General features: G+C 29.1%; 1 protein-coding gene across 1 annotated transcript; it reads left to right on the top strand.

Annotated features, from left to right (window-relative positions):
• Positions 1–772: 772 nt before the first annotated feature.
• Positions 773–4527, top strand: LOC107429973 (RHOMBOID-like protein 2). Its single transcript, XM_016040758.4, has 5 exons — positions 773–1361; positions 2431–2594; positions 3075–3238; positions 3372–3622; positions 4193–4527. Exons 1-5 carry the CDS (start codon positions 1072–1074, stop codon positions 4302–4304), a joined length of 981 nt encoding a protein of 326 aa, XP_015896244.2. The 5' UTR covers positions 773–1071; the 3' UTR covers positions 4305–4527.
• The last annotated feature ends 17814 nt before the right edge of the window (positions 4528–22341 follow it).

Raw genomic sequence — 22341 nt, 5'->3', positions numbered from 1 at the left:
GTATTATATATTATATTAATGATGATTTTTTTTAAAATTATTATTTTTGAATCGATTCGTACCATAACATAATATGGATCATCTATATTCTAAAATTTTTTATTTTATATATATATATATATATATATATTGTTTATCTATATGTTAAATTAAAGTTTAATATGTTGTGGCCCTTCTAAACATCCTCTAAATTTATTCTGCATTTGGCAAGTAGATGATTAATTTTATATTAGAAAGAGCTATGTTAGCTAACTCGTTGAAATGGTCTATAATGGTGTTGACTTTGGATTTAAGAATAAGGATGTTAAAAATAATTTGGTTCATGAAAGAATTTCACTAACCGTTTCATATTATTAACTAATGTTTTGATTTTCTTTTTATTTTTTTTTGGGGAAGTAACTAATGTTTTGATTTGAATTGAAACAGCAAGCGTTTATATTATGAACAACAACATCAGTATATTTCAGCCATTTTTTGGTGAATAGTATATTTCAGCGGTTGGTATCTAAAGTAATTGTTTTCCCCCCCCATTCAATAATATTTTAAAAGAAAATAATTTGGATTGTTTGTTGATTGTTCCAACTAAAAATCATATATATTCATCGAAAAAAAAAAATTATTTTTTTTAAAAAAGCAGAAGCAATGTAGGGGCATTTATGTCATTTAATATATTTAGTTTGGATTTTTTAAAATTTTATTTTTCATTTATTTCCAGCAGAGCACCGCTTAACATGTAATGGATAAAGAGGGAAAGAGAGATTTCAACGGTTAAATCGACAACCTTTTTACAGAGCTCTCTCTCTCTCTCTCTCTCTCTCTCTCAGCTTCTTCTCCTCTTTCTTGATCTTTTCCTTCTTCTTTTCTTCCTTCAATGGAACACTTCCTTCGTGCTCCCTTCAAAGCCACTTCTCAATCTCTGTTGCTGTTTTTCTTTTAAAGCTAATATTTTATATATCCGAAACGTAAAACTCTGACCTTGAGAACAAAAACACAATCTTTTTGGTCATTCAAAGAAACAGAAACGGAGAAACCGAGAGAGGAGGGAAAGAGAGTTATACGAGTAGAGAAAGCATGGCTGGCGAAGATCTGGAACGAGGGGGTACAAAGTCCAGAGGTAACAATTACCCATCAGGGTATGGCTCCAATCAGTACTATGTTGACGCTTCGGAGCGCCAATGGACTTCTTGGTTGATTCCTATGTTCGTGGTGGCCAATATTGCTGTATTTATAGTCATTATGTATGTTAATGACTGCCAAAAGAACAATCTTGGTTTTCAAGGAGGGTGCGTGGCTAAGTTCCTTGGTCGGCTTTCTTTTCAGCCATTGAAGGAAAATCCTCTTTTTGGTCCCTCTTCTTCTACGTAAGTTTCTTGATTATACCCATATGTCAAAAATTGATTTTCTTTCTCTTGCGTGTACTGTTATTGAGTTTGGTGTTTGTTTGCCTATTGAAATTATCTTTCTCTCTAAATTTGGGATTTTTTTTTTTTTTTTTGGGTTAATGGATTCCTAGAATATTTAATGAACATTTCTAATTTGAGTTTTTACAGTCTATAGATGTAATTATGTTATTTTTAGTTGATTGAAATTTCGTAGACTTCTTTCTCAATTATAGGATTGGTTATGTTATATAGAAGTGGTTTGGTTTTTGTTAATTTTTATTATTCCCAATTCTTGTGATTTTCTTTTTCTTGTTTGGTTAAAGTCTATTTACCTTATTGGTAGATTATCTGAGCTTTTCAGGAATTTTTATGTCCCAGTACAATGATATTCACTAGTCTTTCCAAATTTATGAACTTGGTAATCAGAGTAGCTAGGTCAAAGGCTATTGGTGTTATTTGTAATAGATATCTGTTGGTAAATTAGAAGTTGAGCATGTCGTATTCATATTAAAACATTGAAGCGCAAGCCCCAAGTCATATTGTTGGTGCATATCGATTTAGTTCTGCTCTTTTGAATTGCTTTCTGAGTACACTGAGCCATCATATATTTCTGTATAAGATTTAAAATAATGGTGAGTTCAGATAGTGTTTGGTGATAATTCTTTTCTAAATGTTGAACAGATTTGTGGTTAAAACTTCTGTTGTTATTGTTGTTGTTGTTGTTTTTTTTTTTTTTTTTTTTTTTTTTTTTTTTGAATGGGATGGTGGATGCAACTTCTAGCCAAATACTCTGAGAAGAAACCTGTATTTTATTTCAAAAGGCAAATACTTATATGTTAAAGACTTAATGTAAATAGAAGCACTAGCTTTTACCGAAACACAAATAAAAAAGATTTTCCAACCATTGCACTTAAGACAGCCTTCGGTTTTAGTTGTCTATACTCTCTGAATCAAATGTAATATCTTTATTTGAAAGAATGGCTTAAAATTGCAATTGCAGTTCTTCTCTCAGTTTTTTTCAATACTTAATTTCAATCTGCTTTTACAGATTGGAAAAATTGGGTGCTTTGGAATGGTACAAAGTTGTCCATGGCCATCAAGGGTGGAGACTTATCAGTTGTATCTGGTTGCATGCTGGTGTCATTCATTTGCTTGCCAACATGTTGAGCTTGGTCTTCATTGGGATCCGCCTTGAACAGCAATTTGGGTTTGGTATGGAATTTTCTAAATGCATTCTGTTGTTTAACTTTTCTGTCCACTTAAAAAGCGAAATTATGAAAAAAGAGTTCATTTGTTTGCATCCATGATTGTGGACGACAAAATGAGCATTTTCTTAAAATATGGAAGATTGAACTTAAAAACATTCTCATTCTGTTCTACATTGCTCTTTGATGCGGCAATTTTATTGGTTCTTGCACTTGGAAAAAAAAATAAAAATTCCATACTGTTATTAGGTTATCTTCTTCATAATTCCTAAAAAGTAATTTACTGTGCCTGATGTACGTATGCAGTCAATTGCATTCAAAGCCAACTTAATGATATGCCTTTAGACTCATGGATGATTGTTATCTTGAGACTAAAGGCATATTGACCATAGTTGGCTCATAAGTAATGTGTTTTATGTATTTGATGTGTTTGCATGATGTTTTTGATGCATTCTAACACTGTAAATGTTGGGTTATAATCTGGCAGTTCGAGTGGGGATGATCTATCTGCTGTCAGGGTTTGGTGGAAGCATATTGTCTTCCCTATTCATTCAACAGAATATTTCAGTTGGTGCATCTGGTGCTCTGTTTGGACTATTAGGAGCAATGTTATCTGAGCTTTTAACCAACTGGAGTATATATAGCAATAAGGTTTGCTGCTAATTTTAGATTTATATCAAGCAAAGTTTGATTTTCTTCATTTTGTGTTCTCTGTTTTTCATCCATTTTTGTTGAATTTGTTTGCATCATTATGATTAGTCTTTCTCTTCTCTTGTGCTTGTAGGCCGCAGCCCTTTTCACCCTTTTAGTCATAATTGCTATTAACTTAGCAGTCGGAATTCTTCCCCATGTTGACAACTTTGCACATATTGGAGGGTTCATGGCTGGTTTTCTTCTTGGTTTCGTCTTGTTACTTCGGCCCCAGTTTGGGTGGTCAGAGAGTCGTCATCTTCCTGCTAACTCACGTGTCAAATCTAAGCATAAAGCTTACCAATATGTGTTTTGGTTGGTTGCAGTCATCTTACTGGTTGTGGGGTAAGTTATTAGCATGGATCTTGTTCAGAAATTAAATGTTATACTTGACATTCTAGAATATTATTCATCCCATAAATTATGTTTGAATAGGTGTTTTGTATACCAAGATGATTTCTTCTCAAATGCTATTTAGAATTTAGTTGCTAATTTAAATTTATAGTAATCACTCCTAGGCCTCTTCAGAGTCTGGTTCCCATTTCCTTAACCATTCAAACAACGTTGTTTACTTTGAGAGACAAGTTAGTAATGGAGATCAGGATAGGAAAATTCAAACTTGCATTAGATGCAAATATAGAAAGGTAGTTAATTCTTTTTTTTTTTTTTTTTGGAGAATGTTTAAGCTATTTAGTCTCTAGTTTAATTATATTACCCTTGTTAAAACAATTTAAGACACACTAATACTTTTGAATTCTCTACCTAAACTCTCTGTTCTCTGTCCTTTTCTCCTATTTCTCTTTTTCTTTCATACCCTTCTCTTTGCTTCTGTTCTTCGTCAGTTATATATTTTGACTTAGGATCATATTTCTGAGAAAATTAATATCTAATTGTTTCTCATAAAACAATGCGCAGATTTACCGTTGGCTTGGTAATGCTATTCAGAGGAGAGAATGGAAACAAGCACTGCAGCTGGTGCCATTACCTCAGCTGTGTGCCTACCTCCAAATGGAGCTGCGGCAATTGACCAAGTCTTTTGATGTCCGTATATACAATTGTGTTTGATAATATTGCGCTATAATTCTTTTGTTATTACTTTTATTTTATTTTATTTTTTGTTTTTTAAATGTTTGTATTACTATTACCTGGATGCTTTCACCTTTGTACATGCCTGAATTGACAGTGAACATGTGGTTTTCCTCTCAGGGGATAAATAGTATCACATGGATATAATTCTTTTTTAATTTTCACCTCTTAGTATTACTTAATTTGGCCATTCAGAATTTCTTGTAGTAAATTTCATGTTATTTATTTTGTCTTTTAAAGTGCCATATAGCACTCCTCTTGGACTTGGGAAGCGAAGTGTTACCGAGGCTTCTCAACAAATGGATCATTTATACGAAAAGGGTAGTACCACAAACGACCGAAACACATATTAACAAAGTTTTGGTCTTGAAGAGGTCGAATAATGATAATAATGATAATATGATATGCACCAAAATATTCAACAAAAATGGATGAGGTCCTACATGGAGAACAGAAAAATAATGCGAGGATCAACCTTCACTTGAAAGAACTCCAAAATTAGCAGCTAACTTTTTTGTTATAAATTTATATATGGTCCAGTTGTTAGAAGCTCAGATAACGTTGCTCTAAATAGTTCAAAGGGAAAGCACCAGCAGAAATGTTGCTCTTAATGAATATTGTAAAGATATAGAGGGAAGAGACAATAGGAAGAGTTTTGTTGAGTCTAACACAGAATCTGATCTTTCTCTAACTTGATTCGAGTAAAGGCCAAGTTAAGCTGGTAATATAGAAAACTAGTCTGTTTAAGTTTGAACAAATTTAATTTGGAATGGTTTTGCAAAAGGTTGCTTTTGAACCTTTGGAATTAATATTGAGAACTTGATTGGATGAGAGCTAAATTTAGAAAAAATCTTTTTTAAGTTTTAATTAACAACTAATTTGAGTGCCAAGTCCAACATTCAGGAAAAAGAAAAAAAAAAAAAATGGTCCAAATAAAAAATGCCAGGGCTAATGTACACAAGTCAAGATAATGCATTCTTTTGACAGTCGTTTGAATCAATGTATAGAATGGTATAAAAAGGGATAAAAAGAATAGCAGACTTCTTTAAAGCCATTTCAATAAGCATAAGAGGATGAAATCTCTTTCACCATGTTTGCTTAATGAAATTGTTTTATCAGCATTAGGTTATCTTGGTCAATAATTCCGAGCAATTGCTTCGCTCTTTCCTGGTTGGTTACCATCTATTTCAAAATATATAGCTTATAGGAAGTTGGCCTAATAATGTATATTTGATCACTATCTATTCTTAAAGTTATAGATGATCACAGATCCATTAGTATACATTAAACGTATTTTATAAATTGGTAAATTACACAATTCCTCTTTTCATTTAAAGTTTTTTCATATACACCCTTTGGGCATACTACTATGCATGGGAAATGTAATTGTAACATATGATTTCGATAATTATCAATAAAAGTTAATTAATTATAATCAAATCAAATATTAAAGTATTTTATAAATTGTATTCCACAAATAAAGTTTTTAATTGGAATATATATAAATTTTAAAAATTATAAATTTTGAATCTTTGGTATGATTAGTATGATAACTACTTCTTGATAACTATTAATCTTACATAAAAATTCACCCACAAAATATATTTAAGTTTGTTTTATTTGAAAAAAGAAAAAAATATATATTAAAACTCGTCCAATAATACATACAAATAATATTATAATTTAACATTTAAAATAATTATGGATGAAATAACTCCTAGCTCCGAAGCATAATATTAATGAATTTGCTCGCCGTTTCATAAGATTCTTAGCGCTTAACATTGATTTTAACAACAACTTGCTCGCCTTTTCATAAGATTCTTAGCGATTAACATTGATTTTAACAACAACCTTTTCAATTATATTTTCAACAAAATTGACATAAAAATCAATTATAGAAACATAAATAATTGTATAATTAACTTTATACTTATCAAACAATTCGTATTCATCATGTTTAATCGCACTTAAAATATCCACAAACAATTTGAAGATAAAATTTTATATCATAAAATCCTCATCTATAGTATCGACAACGTTATACTTTTGCATAACACTTATATCTATATCAATATTTTTTTTCTATATTTTTCCTTTCTTCCTTTTTTTTTTTTCACTTTTTCTATTTTATGTATTTTTAAAATTTTTTCTACTATTTTTCCAACATCTTTTTCTTTTTTGGTTTCTCTCTCTAATCATAGAATTTTGAGACTTTCAATAAAACATGATTTTAAATTTCAATTTTTTTTAATTCAATTTTTGACTTTTAAATTTTGATTCTTTGAAATTTATATTTTAAAATATAAATTTCAAATTTATCTGTAACTCTCTATCGAAATAGAAATTTCAAATATAATTTTTTTTTCCATATAAAAGATTTAATTTGATTAGATAAAGAATTCGATTTAAATAAAATAATTATATTCCTATAAATCTTTTCCGTTATCTAATATATTTTTTCTTTAATTTTAGGGATCTTTCTTTTTATATATATTTTAAAATGTTCTTAATAAAACAATTAGTTTCATTAAATTTTATAGCTCATTGTTTATATTTACAATTATTTTTACCATATATAGAACATTTTACTTTGCACTTATTAGTCAAATCCTGCATAAATATGTATATTTATGATTAATACTAACCATACCTTGACATATTTTCTTGAAAAATCTTCAATTATATTTTATATAAATATTAGATATTAGATAATTTAATATTAAATATTAAACATTAAAATTATAGATAAATATCAATTTTTCAATTTAAATTTAAATTTAATAAATATTATTATGATTCAAGTTTATCCATTTTTTATGTTCAAGAATATAATAATATAAATAATTAAATAGTAGAATAATTATTTAATAATATTATCATTATTGTTAATAAAATAAAATTAGCATGGGATAACAATCAAGATTTGAGATTGAATAAAATCATTAAAATCAACTCAGTCATAATTAAAAATCAAATTGATGGTCATTAGTCTTAAACAATTTTCATTATATTGTATAGTTACACAAAAAAATTTATATTACCTTAAACCCTAAATCCTACACCCAAAATCTAAAAATATTCTATTTATTTATACATATATATATATATATATACATATATAAGAACATTTTGAGCACTTTTTGAAAAATATAGAAAAAATGCATTATTAATTTTAAATTTTTGATAAAAAGATCAATTTTATTATTAATTACCATATATTAATCTTATTATTTTACAATAAAATTACATTTATTGCATTTTCATATATGAATATGTATTAGCATATGGGATTTTTATGTATAATATCTTTAATAATAAAAATATCTTTTATTATATACATGTTTGTTTATCTCATCTTCAAAAAATTCAAAAAGAAACTAAATAAGGAGAAAAAAAATTCCTCTTGCCAAGTTTCATTCCATCATGACCAAAAATAAAATTTTCATACCCCACATATTATGGAAATTTTCAAAAATAAAGATGAATTTTTTTCCTTCCAAGCTTTATGAATATATATATGTATATATATAAGTACATTTTGAGCACTTTTTAAAAAAATGTAGAAAAAAATTATTATTCACTTTAAATTTATGATAAAAAGATTGATTTTATTATTAATTACCATATATTAATCTTATTATTTAACAATAAAATTACATTTATTGTATTTCCATATATAAATATATATTAGCATATGGAGTTTTTGTGTAAAATATATTTAATAATACAAATATTTTTTATTATATATATATTTTTTGTCTCATCTTTAAAAAATTCAAAAAGAAACCAAATAAGGAGAAAAAAATTTCTTTTGCCAAGTTTCATTCTATCATCAAAAATAAAATCTTCGTACCCACATATTATAAAAATTTTCAAAAATCAAGATTAAAATTTTCCTTTCAAGCTTTATGAAGATTATAGAATTTTTATTCGCGGAACTATTATTTATGTAAATTATTTGTGGAGTTATTATTTATGTAAATTATGTTAAAACCGTTGTACACATTATTGCAAAATTTAATAGCTAAATCTTGATTATACTCATATGTTATAGAAATTTTCAAAAATCAAAATCAAATTATTTTTTTCGAGTTTTATTAAGATTATGAAAATTTTCAAATAATTTTATTTTTGGATTTTAATTTTTTTGTAATGCCTTTGAAAGGAAAAAAAAAAGGAATATAAGGATGATATATGGTAATGATTTTAGGATTGTAGAATTTTTAAAACAATTTTATTTTTAAATTTTATTTTTGTAATATTTTTGGAGGGAAAAGAATGAATAGAATGATGATATGTGGTAAAAGTTTTTGCTCACTATCTTACTTTTATATATCATATGGATATGTCACTTTTATCCTCTATCCATAAAAAGAAAAATATTAAAGCTTAAAAAGAAAAAAACCAACCGTGAGTGTAGAAATTTTTTTTTTAGAACAAACATTGAGTACCAATATATATATATGTAGGATAATTCTATGATGCGCTCCGCCCATATGCGGATTTTATTAAAGCTGACGTTTTTAAGAAAAAATATCGGTTTTGCTCTCTGTATGTAACAGCAAAACCGATGTTTTTTTCTTAAAAGCTTTGGTGGATGGTCTGCATCGTAACTTTACCCTATATATATATATATACACATATATATTTTAGAAATAAACACACACACACACACACACATACACACACATATATATATTTATATAGAAGACAGAAAAAAAAGGAAATATTTTTTTATTTTGATATTTTGATATTAATAATATTTTTTTAAATAATATAAAATTTATGTAAAATTATAATATAATTACATAATAAAGATTAACATGGTCATTTGACATTTAAAATCTTCCACTTTTCTGTATTCTACCAAATAAAGGATGGAAATATATTTTCCATCATTCTTATTATATCAAATGAAAAAGAGAGATAGATTGAAATCTCTCTCTCTCTCTCTCTCTCTCTCTCTCTCTCTCTCTCTCTCTTATTTTTTAATCCCTTCTATCAAACGGAGGCCTAGAGTAGAAGCAATAAATTTTGGAGTTGACTTTAAAGAGTTGATGGAAAATACCTACTCTTATGTATTCCTTCTTTACCTTGGACCTTGTCTTCTATTATTGAACATATAAAATTCTATCTGCTCAAGCTGGACTTTTGGAGCTTGAGTCAAAAACAAAAAAAAAAAAAAAAGCTGGACTTTTGGAGGAAATACTATATATGACACGGGAACAAAATAAGGCAGCTTATTTGGGTGGGTGCTAATGCTGGCATGAAATAATATGCTTTTACCTAGATGGAACATATCTTTTCCTGTTAATTTTATTACTATTTTCAACAATGATTGTACTTAATTTCTTTAGCTTTTGCTAATAATATTCTCATTTTGATTTTTTTAAAAATATAATATTTATATTATATAAATATTATAAATAAAAAACCAATAACTGATATTTATACATAATTTTTCTTTTCTAGATATGTTACATATTGAGGGGAGTTTCCCATATTGCAACTTTTTAACCAATCATCTTAGTCTTTTAATTAATATAGTTTAATGCTTCATATTTATAATCCTGCATACTCTTATATCCAAACCCTCTTTATTTTAAATAAAAAATAAATGTAAACAAAACTCCAATCAAATTTCTTCTCCTCCTATTCAATTGAATATTATGATTCTATTTATCTCTCCATTTATCCCTCCTCTCTTTTCGTTAACCATTTTTTTGGTCGTCTATCTCCTTCCTTATTTGATAATCGAAGCCAAATATTCATACACTCCTAAACACCAAAAAAATCATGGCCACAAAATAGCTACTATTAAATATTGTGTTTAAATCAAGACTAAAAAAAATGTTAATCATTTTATAAAAAGAAAAAATGTTGATCATTATGAAGAAAAAACGTTGATCATATGCGAAAATATCAAAGAAAATTTCAAAATAAATAATTGATTTCCAATCAAAACTTGCAATTGATGTTTTTATCACCATCATGAATGAAAATTCTACGCTTGATGAAATGTTTTCTACCTAATTGATACGTAAAAAGAGACAACCGAATAAATTTTTTTTTTTTTCGGAAACAAAAAGTCATTTTGGATTGACAATGTGAATAAAATGGTTGACAATTCTGGCAGCACTTGATTGCTAGAACGTTTGTATTGCTTTTTCTTGCATGCTTTTGGTTTGAATAATTCTTGAGTCTTCTCTTTTTTATCTTTTTCTTATCCATCATCTTGAAAAATTGATAGATAAAGTTGAATTAATAATTAAGGATTCTTCATCAGAAGAATCTTTTTTTTTTTTTTTTATCAATTTCTACATCATATCTTGATTCAAAATCGTTAATTTAAACTAAAAATCCATAGTATGTCTCATGTACATGCTTATGGTTTTTAATGTAACAGCGCACAGGTTCAAAGTGTGAATCCAATTAGCACTTAAGTATAACGATAAACTAAAGTATAATTCGCACTAAAGTATAATAATAAACTAAAGTATAATTAGCACTAAAGTATTATAATAATAATAATAAACTCATCTAAAGTATAAAAAGAATTTAAAAATATATAAAAATAATAATAAACTCATTGAGTATTATTCAATAAATAATAAAAAATATTTAAAAATAAAAAATGAAAAAAATTGAAAAAGCATAAAAAAATAAATATTCTAAAATTGTTCAATAAAAATTAAACTTTTTCTTGCTTAATTATCTTTCTAAGTTTGTCACTTGATAACTTATTGCTTGACATCTCTGAATTTGGTTCGCCATCAATAACTTCTTATAGGAACTATTATCTTTGATAATCACTGGATTAGATCGTTTTCCAAGAGTTACATTTGGAGAATTGATGTCATTTTCAACAACAGAGTCCTATACAAAAATCAAAATATATTGGGTCATGAATAAAAAAAAAGTTATTTGTAAATAAAATGTAGTACGTAATATCGAAAACTACCTTTAGCTCAACAATATTAATGTTTTCAAGTTGAAAAAGCTCATCATAATCCTAAAAATATTATTTTGTGTGATTAGAACAATAGAAAATATAATAAACATTGGTAAATAAAATACTGAATACTAAAATTTTAAAAAATTAGGAGGTATTACTTATTAATTTATAACTAAATATGTCTAACTTATTTGGTAAATAAAATAAAATAAAATATTAAATAATAGTACATGCAAAGGAATATTCTCTAAATCTTTAACTATATATATGCTGTACATGTACGAGCCTATATCTTTAATTATGGTTACACAAACCCATAAATATATATTTGGTATATAATATCAAATCAAATATTTTATTAAAAATTAATTATATATATGTTTAGTTGTATTCATAAAAGTAAGATAATGAATAATAAATAATAAGTAATAAAAAATAAAATAAAAATATTTCAAAATTATTTCCATATGTAATTAAATTATATCAATATTTAATTTTATATATATTTCGTTATATCCATAAAAGGTAAGACGATGAATAATAACTAATAAATAATAAATAATAATTAAAAAAATAAAAAAAATATATTTTTGAAGGGAATTGAAAAAAAAAAAAAATGATGTACTGACACATGACTTATATAATTCTTCTTTTATATATTATATAGCTTTTTATTTCACTTACTTTCCTTCCTTTGGTCAAACTTTGAAAGATGGTGGTCAATATGGTATAATTTGTCGTAATGACAAAATGTCACCAATATAAACTACGGAAAGTGAAGAATATTTAAAACTTATATTATGAATAAATTTATTTGTCAAAAAAATTAATATGAACTATAAAATGTACCTTTTGACAAAATAATATTTAAATTTGTTTTTTTCCTTATCTTAATATAAGCGCATATTATTTCAAAAAAAAAAAAATAAATAAAATTAAGGGCACGTTATACAAATCCAATTGAAATTTTTATTTTAATATTTTATATTGGGGATTTTTTTTGTCATTATAAAAAAATAAATCACCAAACTTCGAAGTTTGATTAAGAGAAGGGAAGTTTGTGAAAGAAAACTGAAATTAGGAAAGCAGTATATGCGCAATTTTTAATATACGAAGGGTGTATATGAAAAAACTTGAACTAGAGGGAGAATTTATGTAATTTACCGTAATATTCCTCATTTATTTTTGTGCGTTCAAAAGATAAGCTTTTGGTTGCTTTTTTGCACAATTTAACATCATGATTTTGGGATTATGGTATGTACCGGTACGGAGTCCTACATAGAGAATGAATACCAGCCAATACAAGATGGAGTTAAAGTCAAATTCAAATTCAAAAGAGAATAGAATTTCAATCCTAACCAAAGTTGAAGTTAAATCCAAAATAGAATAGAATTTCAATCCTAACCAAAGTAAAATAGATCCAATTAGTAGATCCTATAAATACCAAAGCAAAACCACACAACAAAGCAGTCTCTAAATCTAGAAGTAAATTTTTGAGCTTGTACACTGCGGCTTTTCTTGCCCTTATAGTCATTAATTTTATTGCTATTTCTTTCGCAGCTTGACAACTTTGTTCATATTTTGAAGGAACTCGAAGAAAAACAGAATCTTTAAAATATGAGCAAGGTTAGTTGTCTTCATAAGGAAGAGTTTTGACTGCCAAGTTTTTAGCCAATAATGACTGTAAGGGTGAGAAGGGCTGCAGCCTACAAGGCCAAGAGTAGTTTAACAACAACGGAGAATGAGAAACATGCGGAAGAAAAACAAAGAAAGAAAATCCGTTATTTTTGCTTGAAGGGTAACTAAATTTGACATTATTTTAATTTGTTTCAATCTCAGGTGATATTGTTCATAACTTGGTATTGCTTTTTTTAATTTTTTTAATTTTAATAATTTATTGTGAATTGTTAAAGTACATATTTAACAGGTTTGAGCTTTTGAAAACAATGTTACAGGATTGTTTAGTTTCTAGTTTAATTACATTACCCTTGTTATAGATAGGTTCGCTAAAAGGACACACTATTACTTTTGAATTCTCTACCTAAACTCTCTGTTCTCCCTCCTTTTTCCCTCGTTCTCCATTTTTTTTTTTTTTAGGTTCTCCGTCAGTTATATATTTTGACTTAGGATCATATTTCTGAAAAAAGTAATATCTAATTGTTTCTCATGAAACATGCACAGATTTACCGTTGGCTTGGTAATGCCATTCAGACGAGAGAACGGAAACAAGCACTGTAGCTGGTGCCGCTACCCTCAGCTGTGTGCCTACCTCCAAATGGAGCTGCGGCGATTGACCAAGTCTTTTGATGTCCATATATACAATTGTGTTTCATAATATTGCGCTATAATTCTTTTATTATTACTTTACTTTACTTTTATTTTTTGTTTTTTAAATGTTTGTATTACTATTACCTGGATGCTTTCACCTTTGCACATGCCTGAATTGACAGTGAACATGTGGTTTTCCTCTCAGGGGATAAATAGTATCACATGGATATATTCTTTTTTAATTTTCACCTCTTAATATTACTTAATTTGGTCATTCAGAATTTCTTGTAGTAAATTTCATGTTATTTATTTTGTCTTTTAAAGTGCCAAATAGCACTCCTCTTGGACTTGGGAAGAGAAGTGTTACCGAGGCTTCTCAACAAATGGATCATCTATACGAAAAGGGTAGTACCACAAACAACCGAAACACATATTAACAAAGTTGTGGTCTTGAAGAGGTAGAATAATGATAATGATACGCACCAAAATATTCAACAAAAATGGATGAGGAACATAAAGAACAGAAAAATAATGTGAGGATCAACCTTCACTTGAAAGAACTCCAAAATTAGCAGCTAACTTTTTTGTTATACATTTATATATGGTCCAGTTGTTAGAAGCACAGATAACATTGCTCTAAATAGTACAAAGGGACACAGGAAGCACCAACAGAAATGTTACTCTTAATGAATATTGTAAAGAGATAGAGGGAAGAGACAATAAGAAGAGTTTTGTTGAGTCTAACACAGAATCTGATCTTTCTCTAACTTGATTCGAGTAAAGGCCAAGTTGGTAATATAGAAAACTAGTCTGTTTAAGTTTGAATAAATTCAATTTGGATTGGTTTTGCAAAAGGTTGCTTTTGAACCTTTGGAATTAATATTGAGAACTTGATTGGATGAGAGCTAAATTAACAAATAATTTGAGTGCCACGTCCAAGATTCAGGGGAAAAAAAAAAAAAAAGGTCCAAATAAAAAATGCCAGGGCTAATGTACAAAAGACAAGATAATGCACACTTTTGACAGTCGTTTGAATCAATATATAGAATGGTATAACAAGGGATAAAAAGAATAGCAGATTTCTTTAAATCCATTTCACAGAAGCATAAAAGGATGAAACCTCTTTCACCATGTTTGCTTAATGAAATTGTTTTATTAGCATTAGGTTGTGTTGGTCAACAATTCCGAACAATTGCTTCGCTCTTTCTTGTTGTATTACCATCTATTTCAAAATATATAGCTTATAGGAAGTTGGCCTAATAATGTATATTAATCACTATCTATTCTTAAAGTTATAGATGATTACAGATCCATTAGTATACCATAAACATATTTTACAAAATGGTAAATTACACAATTCCTCTTTTCATTTCAAGTTTTTTCATATGCACCCTTTGCGCATACTATCCTTGTATGTAGTTTCATTTTTATTTCACTTACTTTCCTTCTTTTGGTCAAACTTTGAAATATGGTGGTCAATATGGTATAATTTGTCATAATGACAAAATGTCACCAATATAAACGACGAAAAGTAAAGAATATTTAAAACTTATATTATGAATAAATTTATTTGTCAAAAAAATTAATATGAACTATAAAATGTACCTTTTGACAAAATAACATTTAAATTTGTTTTTTTCCTTATCTTAATATAAACGCATATTATTTCAACCAAAAAAATAAAAAAATAAAATTAAGGGCACGTTATACAAATCCAATTGAAAATTTTATTTTAATATTTTATATTGGGGATTTTTTTTGTCATTATAAAAAAATAAATCACCAAACTTCGAAGTTCGATTAAGGGAAGGGAAGTTTGTGAAAGAAAATTGAAATTAGGAAAGTAATATATGTGCAATTTTTAATATACGAAGGGCGTATATGAAAAAACTTGAAACAAGAGGGGGAATTTATGTAATATATCCTAATATTCCTCATTTATTTTTGTGCGTTCAAAAGATAAGCTTTTGGTTGTTTTCTTGCACAATTTAACATCATGATTTTGGGATTATGGTATGTATCCGTACGGAGTCCTACATAGAGAATGAATACCAGCCAATACAAGATGAAGTTAAAGTCAAATTCAAATTCAAAAGAGAATAGAATTTCAATCCTAACCAAAGTTGAAGTTAAATTCAAAAGAGAATAGAATTTCAATCCTAACCAAAGTTGAAGTTAAATTCAAAATAGAATAGAATTTCAATCCTAACCAAAGTTGAAGTTAAATCCAAAATAGAATAGAATTTCAATCCTAACCAAAGTAAAATAGATCCAATTAGTAGATCCTATAAATACCAAAGCAAAACCACATAACAAAGCAGTCTCTAAATCTAGAAGTAAATTTTTGAGCTTGTACACTGCGGCTTTTCTTGCCCTTAAAGTCATTAATTTTATTGCTATTTCTTTCGCAGCTTGACAACTTTGTTCATATTTTGAAGGAACTCGAAGAAAAACAGAATCTTTAAAATATGAGCAAGGTTAGTTGTCTACATAAGGAAGAGTTTTGACTGCCAAGTTTTTAGCCAATAATGACTTTAAGGGTGAGAAGGGCTGCAGCCTACAAGGCCAAGAGTAGTTTAACAACAACGGAGAATGAGAAACATGCGGAAGAAAAACAAAGAAAGAAAATCCGTTATTTTTGCTTGAAGGGTAACTAAATTTGGCATTATTTTGTTTCAATCTCAGGTGATATTGTTCATAACTTGGTATTGCTTTTTTTAATTTTTTTAATTTTTAATAATTTATTGTAAATTGTTAAAGTACATATTTAACAGGTTTGAGCTTTTGAAAACAATGTTACAGGATTGTTTAGTTTCTAGTTTAATTATATTACCCTTGTTATAGATAGGTTTGCTAAAACCATTTAGGACGCACTATTACTTTTGAATTCTCTACCTAAACTCTCTGTTCTCCCTCCTTTTCCCCTAGTTTTTTAATTTATTTTTTATTTTATTATTATTATTATTATTATTTTTTTCTGTTCTCCGTCAGTTATATATTTTGACTTAGGATCATATTTCTGAGAAAATTAATATCTAGTTGTTTATCATAAAACAATGCACAGATTTACCGGTGGCTTGGTAATGCCATTCAGAGGAGAGAACGGAAACAAGCACTGCTGCTGGGGCCACTACCCTCAGCTGTGTGCCTACCTCCAAATGGCTTTTGATGTCCATATATACAATTGTGTTTCATAATATTGCGCTATAATTCTTTTATTATTACTTTTTTTTTTTTTTTAATTTTTTGTTTTTTAAATGTTTGTATTACTATTACCTGGATGCTTTCACTTTTGTACATGCCTGAATTGACAGTGAACATGTGGTTTTCCTCTCAGGGGATAAATAGTATCACATGGATACATTCTTTTTTTAATTCACCTCTTAGTATTACTTAATATAGCCATCCACAAATCCTTGTAGTAAATTTAAATTTTATGTTACTTATTTTGTTTTTTAAAGAGCCAAATATTTTAGATCCATATTTCTTTTGGTGTGTCTTGCGCTCGTCTTGGACTTGGAAAGAGAAGTGTTGCCGGGGCTTGTCAACAAATGGATCATTTTTACGAAAAGTTTAGTACCACAAAAAGCTGAAACACATATTAACAAAGCTGTGATCTAGAAGAGGAAGATTAATGATGTCGACATGCACCAAAATATTCAACAAAAATGGATGAGGAACATAGAGAACAGCAAAATAATGTGAGGATCAACCTTCACTTGAAGGAACTCCAAATTAGCAGCCAATTTTTTTGTTATAAAATTATAAATGTCCAGTTGTTAGAAGCTCAGATGACATTGCTCTCAGATAACATTCCTCTAAATAGTTCAAAGGGACACAGGAAGCACCAACAAAAATATTGCACTTAATGAATATTGTAAATATATATGAGAAAGAGACAAGAGGAAGAGTTTTGTTGAGTCTAGCACAGAATCTGATCTTTCTCTAACTTGATTCGAGTAAAAGCTAAGTTAAGCTGGTAATGTAGAAAACTAGTCTGATTAAGTTTGAACAAATTTTATTTGGATTGGTTTTGCAAAAGGTTGCTTTTTAACCTTTGGAATCAATATTGAGAACTTGATTGGACGAGGGCTAAATTTAGAAAAAAACTTTTCAAGTTTTAATTAACAAATAATTTGATTGATAAGGCCAAGAATAGGAAAAAGAGAAAAAAGGTCCAAATAAAAAATGCTAGGGCCATTAGCACACAAATCAAGATAATGCACACTTTTGATAGTCGTTTGAATCAATGTATAGGGTGGTGTAACAAAGGATAAAAAGAATAGCAGATTCCTCGAAATCCATTTCACAGAAGCATAAGAAGATGAAATCTCTTTCACCATGTTTGCTTAATGAAATTGTTTTATTAGTATTAGGTTGTGTTGGTCAATAATTCCAAAAAATTGCTTCGGTCTTTCTTGTTATATCACCATCCATTTAAAAATTTAAAAATATATAGCTTATAGGAAATTGGCCTAGTAATGTATATTAATTACTATTTATTCTTAAAGTTATAGATTATCACGGATCCAACAGTATACAATAAACATATTTTACAAATTGGTAAATTACACAAATTCCTCTTTTCATTTCAAGTTTTTTCATGTACACCCTTTGCACATACTGTCCTTGTATGTAGTTTCATTTTTATTTCACTTACTTTCCGTCCATTGGTCAAATTTTGAAGTATGGTGGTCAATATGGTATAATTTGTCTTAATGACAAAATGTCGCCAATATAAAATACGAAAAGAATATATAAAAAGAATATTTAAAACTTATATTATGAATAAATTTATCTGTCAAAACATTAATATGAACTATAAAATGCACCTTTCGACAAAATAATATTTAAATTTGTTCATTTGCGTATCTTAATACAAGGGCATATTATTAAAAAAAAAAATTAAAAAAAATAAGGGCATGTTATACAAATCCAATTGAAATTTTTACTTTAATATTTTATATTAAGGGCATTTGTGTCACTATAAAAAATTAAATCACCAAATTTCAAAGTTTGATTAAGTGAAGGGAAGTTGTGAAAGAAAATTGAAATTACGAAAGAAATATATGTGCAATTTGTAATATACGAAGGGTGTAAAGAAAAAATTTAAAACTAGAGGGGGAATTTATGTAATTTTCCCTGATATTCTTTATTTATTTTTGTGCATTCAAAAGATAAGCTTTTGGTTGTTTTTATGCACAATTTGACATCATGATTTTGGGATAATGGTATGTATCGGTACGGAGTCCCACACAGAGAATAAATACCAACCAATATCAGATGGAGTTAAAGTCATATTCAAAAGGGAATAGAATTTCAATCCTAACCAAAGTTGAAGTCAAATTAAAAGGAGAATAGAATTTCAATCCTAACCAAAGTAAAATAAATCCAATTAGTAGATCCTATAAATACCAAACCAAAACCACATAACAAAGCAGTCTCTAAGTCTAGAAGTATCATAAATTTTTGAGTTTATAAGCTGCGGCTTTTTTGACTCTTATAGTCATTAATTTTATTGCTATTAAGTTAGCGATTCGAATTCTTTCGCAGGTTGACAACTCTGTTCATATTTTGAAGGAACTTGAAGAAAAATAGAATTTTCAAAATATATGAACAAAGTTAGTTGTCTACATGAGGAAAAGTATTGACTGCCAGGTTTTTAGCAAATAATGACTTTAAGGGTCAATAAAGCTGCAGCCTCCAAGGCCAAGAGAAGTTTAACAACAACGGAGAATAAGAAACATGCAGAAAGAGAACAAAGAAAGAAAATCCGTATATAAAACTAAGTCTTTTGGTGTCCATATATACAAATTGTGTTAGATATTGCACTAAAGTTCTTCTGTTATTTCTTTTATTATTATTCTTATTTTTTGGTATTTTAAATGTTTGTATTACTATTACCTGGATGCTTTCACTTTTGCATATGCTTGAATTGGTAGTGAACATATGGTTTTCCTCTTCAGCGAATAATAGTATCACATAGATATAATTCTTTTTTTATCTTCACCTCATAGTGTTACTTAATAGGGCCACTCAGAATTTCTTGTAGTAAATTTTATGTTGTTTGTGCAACATCTATTACATTAGGCATTTTAAATCAATATTTCTTTTGGTGTTTCTTGCGTTCTTCTTGGATTTAGAGGATAAATATTACCGGAGCTTCTCTACAAATGGATCATTTATATGAAAAGGGTTTGCTGCTAATATGACCACAAACAGCCTAAATATATATTAACAAAGTTGCTTTCTAGAAGCTCAAGAGAAGAGGAAAATTAATGATAATGTTATGTACCAAAATATTAAAAAAAAAGAAAAAGGATAAAGATGCTAGAGAAGAGGAAAATTAATGATAATGTTATGTACCAAAATATATAAAAAAAAAAGAAAAAGGATAAAGATGCTAGAGAAGAGGAAAATAAGGTGAAGATCAATCTTCATTTGAAAGAACTCCAAAATTAGCAGCTAGCTTTTTTAGCATAAATGGTCCAATTGTTAGAGGCTCAGATAATATTGCTCTTAATGGTCCCGAGGGACTTCACCAACAGAAATGTTGCACACTTGCACTTTTTTGAATAGGGGAGATATTGAAAAAGAGACCATAGAAAAAGTCAAAAAATAGTATCTTATCGTTCTCTAATTGGCTCTAATATAATTTGGATTGGTGAAACATTAAGTATAGGATCTCAATTTCATTTTGTTGATGGATTATAGATAATTTTATTCATATTTGTGGTTGTTTGGTCCATAAATCCTAAAATTGGAACTCTTCCAAATGCATACGTGCATTCAAATGCAATTAATTAATGGAAACTTATGTATGTTCAATCTTTATAACTAATTTATTTCTATGTGCTTACAACTTTGCCAACATTGAAGGGCTTTAAACGATTGTATTTTTTGTTTTTGTTGTTGTTATAGTATAGATGTTGTATTACCTGGGTGCTTTCAATTTTATACATGCTTGAATTCAAGAAAGTGAACATGTAAGGCCATTCGGAACTTTGATCATATGTTAGTATGGATTACCTATTCATTTAAGCATTTTAAATCCATATTTCTCGGTATTTCATGTGCTCTTCTCAACAAATGGATTGTTTATGTGAAATGGGTTTGCTGCTAATATGGCCATAACTAACCAAAACACCATGTCACCAAAGTTGAAGAAGAAGAAGAAGAAGAATAAGAAGAAGAAGAAGAAGTAGAAGAAGCGAAGCACTTGTAGGCCACTTGGTGTCCAATCCTATATCTCTTGAGTGTAGATCAGACACTTGAGTGTAGATCAAAGGATGGTTTAAATGTAATAATAGTGCGAAGCACTTGTAGGCCACCTGGTGTCCAATCCTATATCACTTGAGTGTAGATCAGAGGATGGTTCAAATGTAATAATAGTCACTCTCATAACGTTGAGACATTTTCAAAGTGGTTGACTTTAAGGTTTGAAAGAACTTTCAAACTAAGCGAGAGCAATCTTTGGATGGGTGGCCCCCTAAAATCTCTGAACAAAAACCCCCATACTGAGTGCAGGGGCTAAATTAGGGACAATATTGGTAAAAAGTGATGTGTCCATCAATGGAGGTAGAATCTTACAAATGGTATCGAAACCTATATCTGGAAGTGTGCTAGTGAGGATGTTGGACTCCAAAGGGGTGGATTATGATGACAAGTGTAACACCCCGTCCCGAAGTACGCCAGAAATTCCTCAAGTTGACCGGATTTGATCGTCGTTGACCGATAAGGGTCAAAATTTGACTTTTTGACTTGGCAAGAATTCTAGGTTGACCGAGGCACCATTACGGAGTACGTGTCATCCCGAGTTCATAGGCTAGTAGCACATCAAAATCGGAGCTACCGTTTGAAAGTTATGAGCAAGACAAGTTGCAGTCCAAACTATACGAGGGTGCCAAGTTTGACTTTTTATTTATGTAGAATTTTGTATGGTTGTAAAGTACTCGTCGAGATGAGTCCATAGACTAATGGCACACTAAATTTGGACATTTGGTTAAAAAGTTATGGACCTGTAAAGTTTTTTTAAGACTGTAATATTTTATATTATTTTATACTTGTGTAAAACCTATGCACAGTATGTCTCAAGTGTCAAAATCTCAGCCAATCCTGTGAGTGTACAGTGGTACCTACGGGAACACATGTGGGAGAGGAGAGAGAAGGGGGAGAGGAGAGAGAGAGAGAGAGAGAGAGAGAGAGAGAGAGAGGGAGAGACCACCACCATCATCCATAGCATGTTCACCTTGCTACGGCCACCCTTCCTGTACACGTTCCAGTCATCCACCTCTACCATCCCATTTTGGGCCGAACCCTAGAAAATCATGGCTAGCCGACCGCTGATGCGGCTGAATCAGGGCTTTTTCGGGCGACAGTGCCAATTACTTCAAACCATGATTTCTCTCCATTCCGACCTTTGTTCGCCTCACCGCTAGTCCCACTGAGTTACCTGTCCTTCAATCTACCACCCCACCAAAAATCATGGCCAGTGGCCATCGGACGCACTGTTGGCGATGACAGTTTTCGATGACCACGGCGGCTCATCAGGAATTCCATTTCTGGTGGGTTCCCAGTTACACCGCCCACCTTTTTCCACTAATTTTGATCCCCTAAATCTAAATCCGAGGTCGGTTGCCTCCAATTCGTAGTGATTTGTGAGATCCGAGGGTCCAAAACCAGAGACCTTTCTGACAAGATTCTGACCACCTCGGGTCCGATCTCTAGGAGATAAGACCCAATTCATGATCCTCGT

Source organism: Ziziphus jujuba, chromosome 6 (genome assembly GCF_031755915.1).
Source record: "Ziziphus jujuba cultivar Dongzao chromosome 6, ASM3175591v1".
NCBI lineage: Eukaryota > Viridiplantae > Streptophyta > Magnoliopsida > Rosales > Rhamnaceae > Ziziphus > Ziziphus jujuba.
The sequence above is the reverse complement of the archived record's forward strand: the minus strand, read 5'-3'. Positions and strand labels throughout refer to the sequence as shown.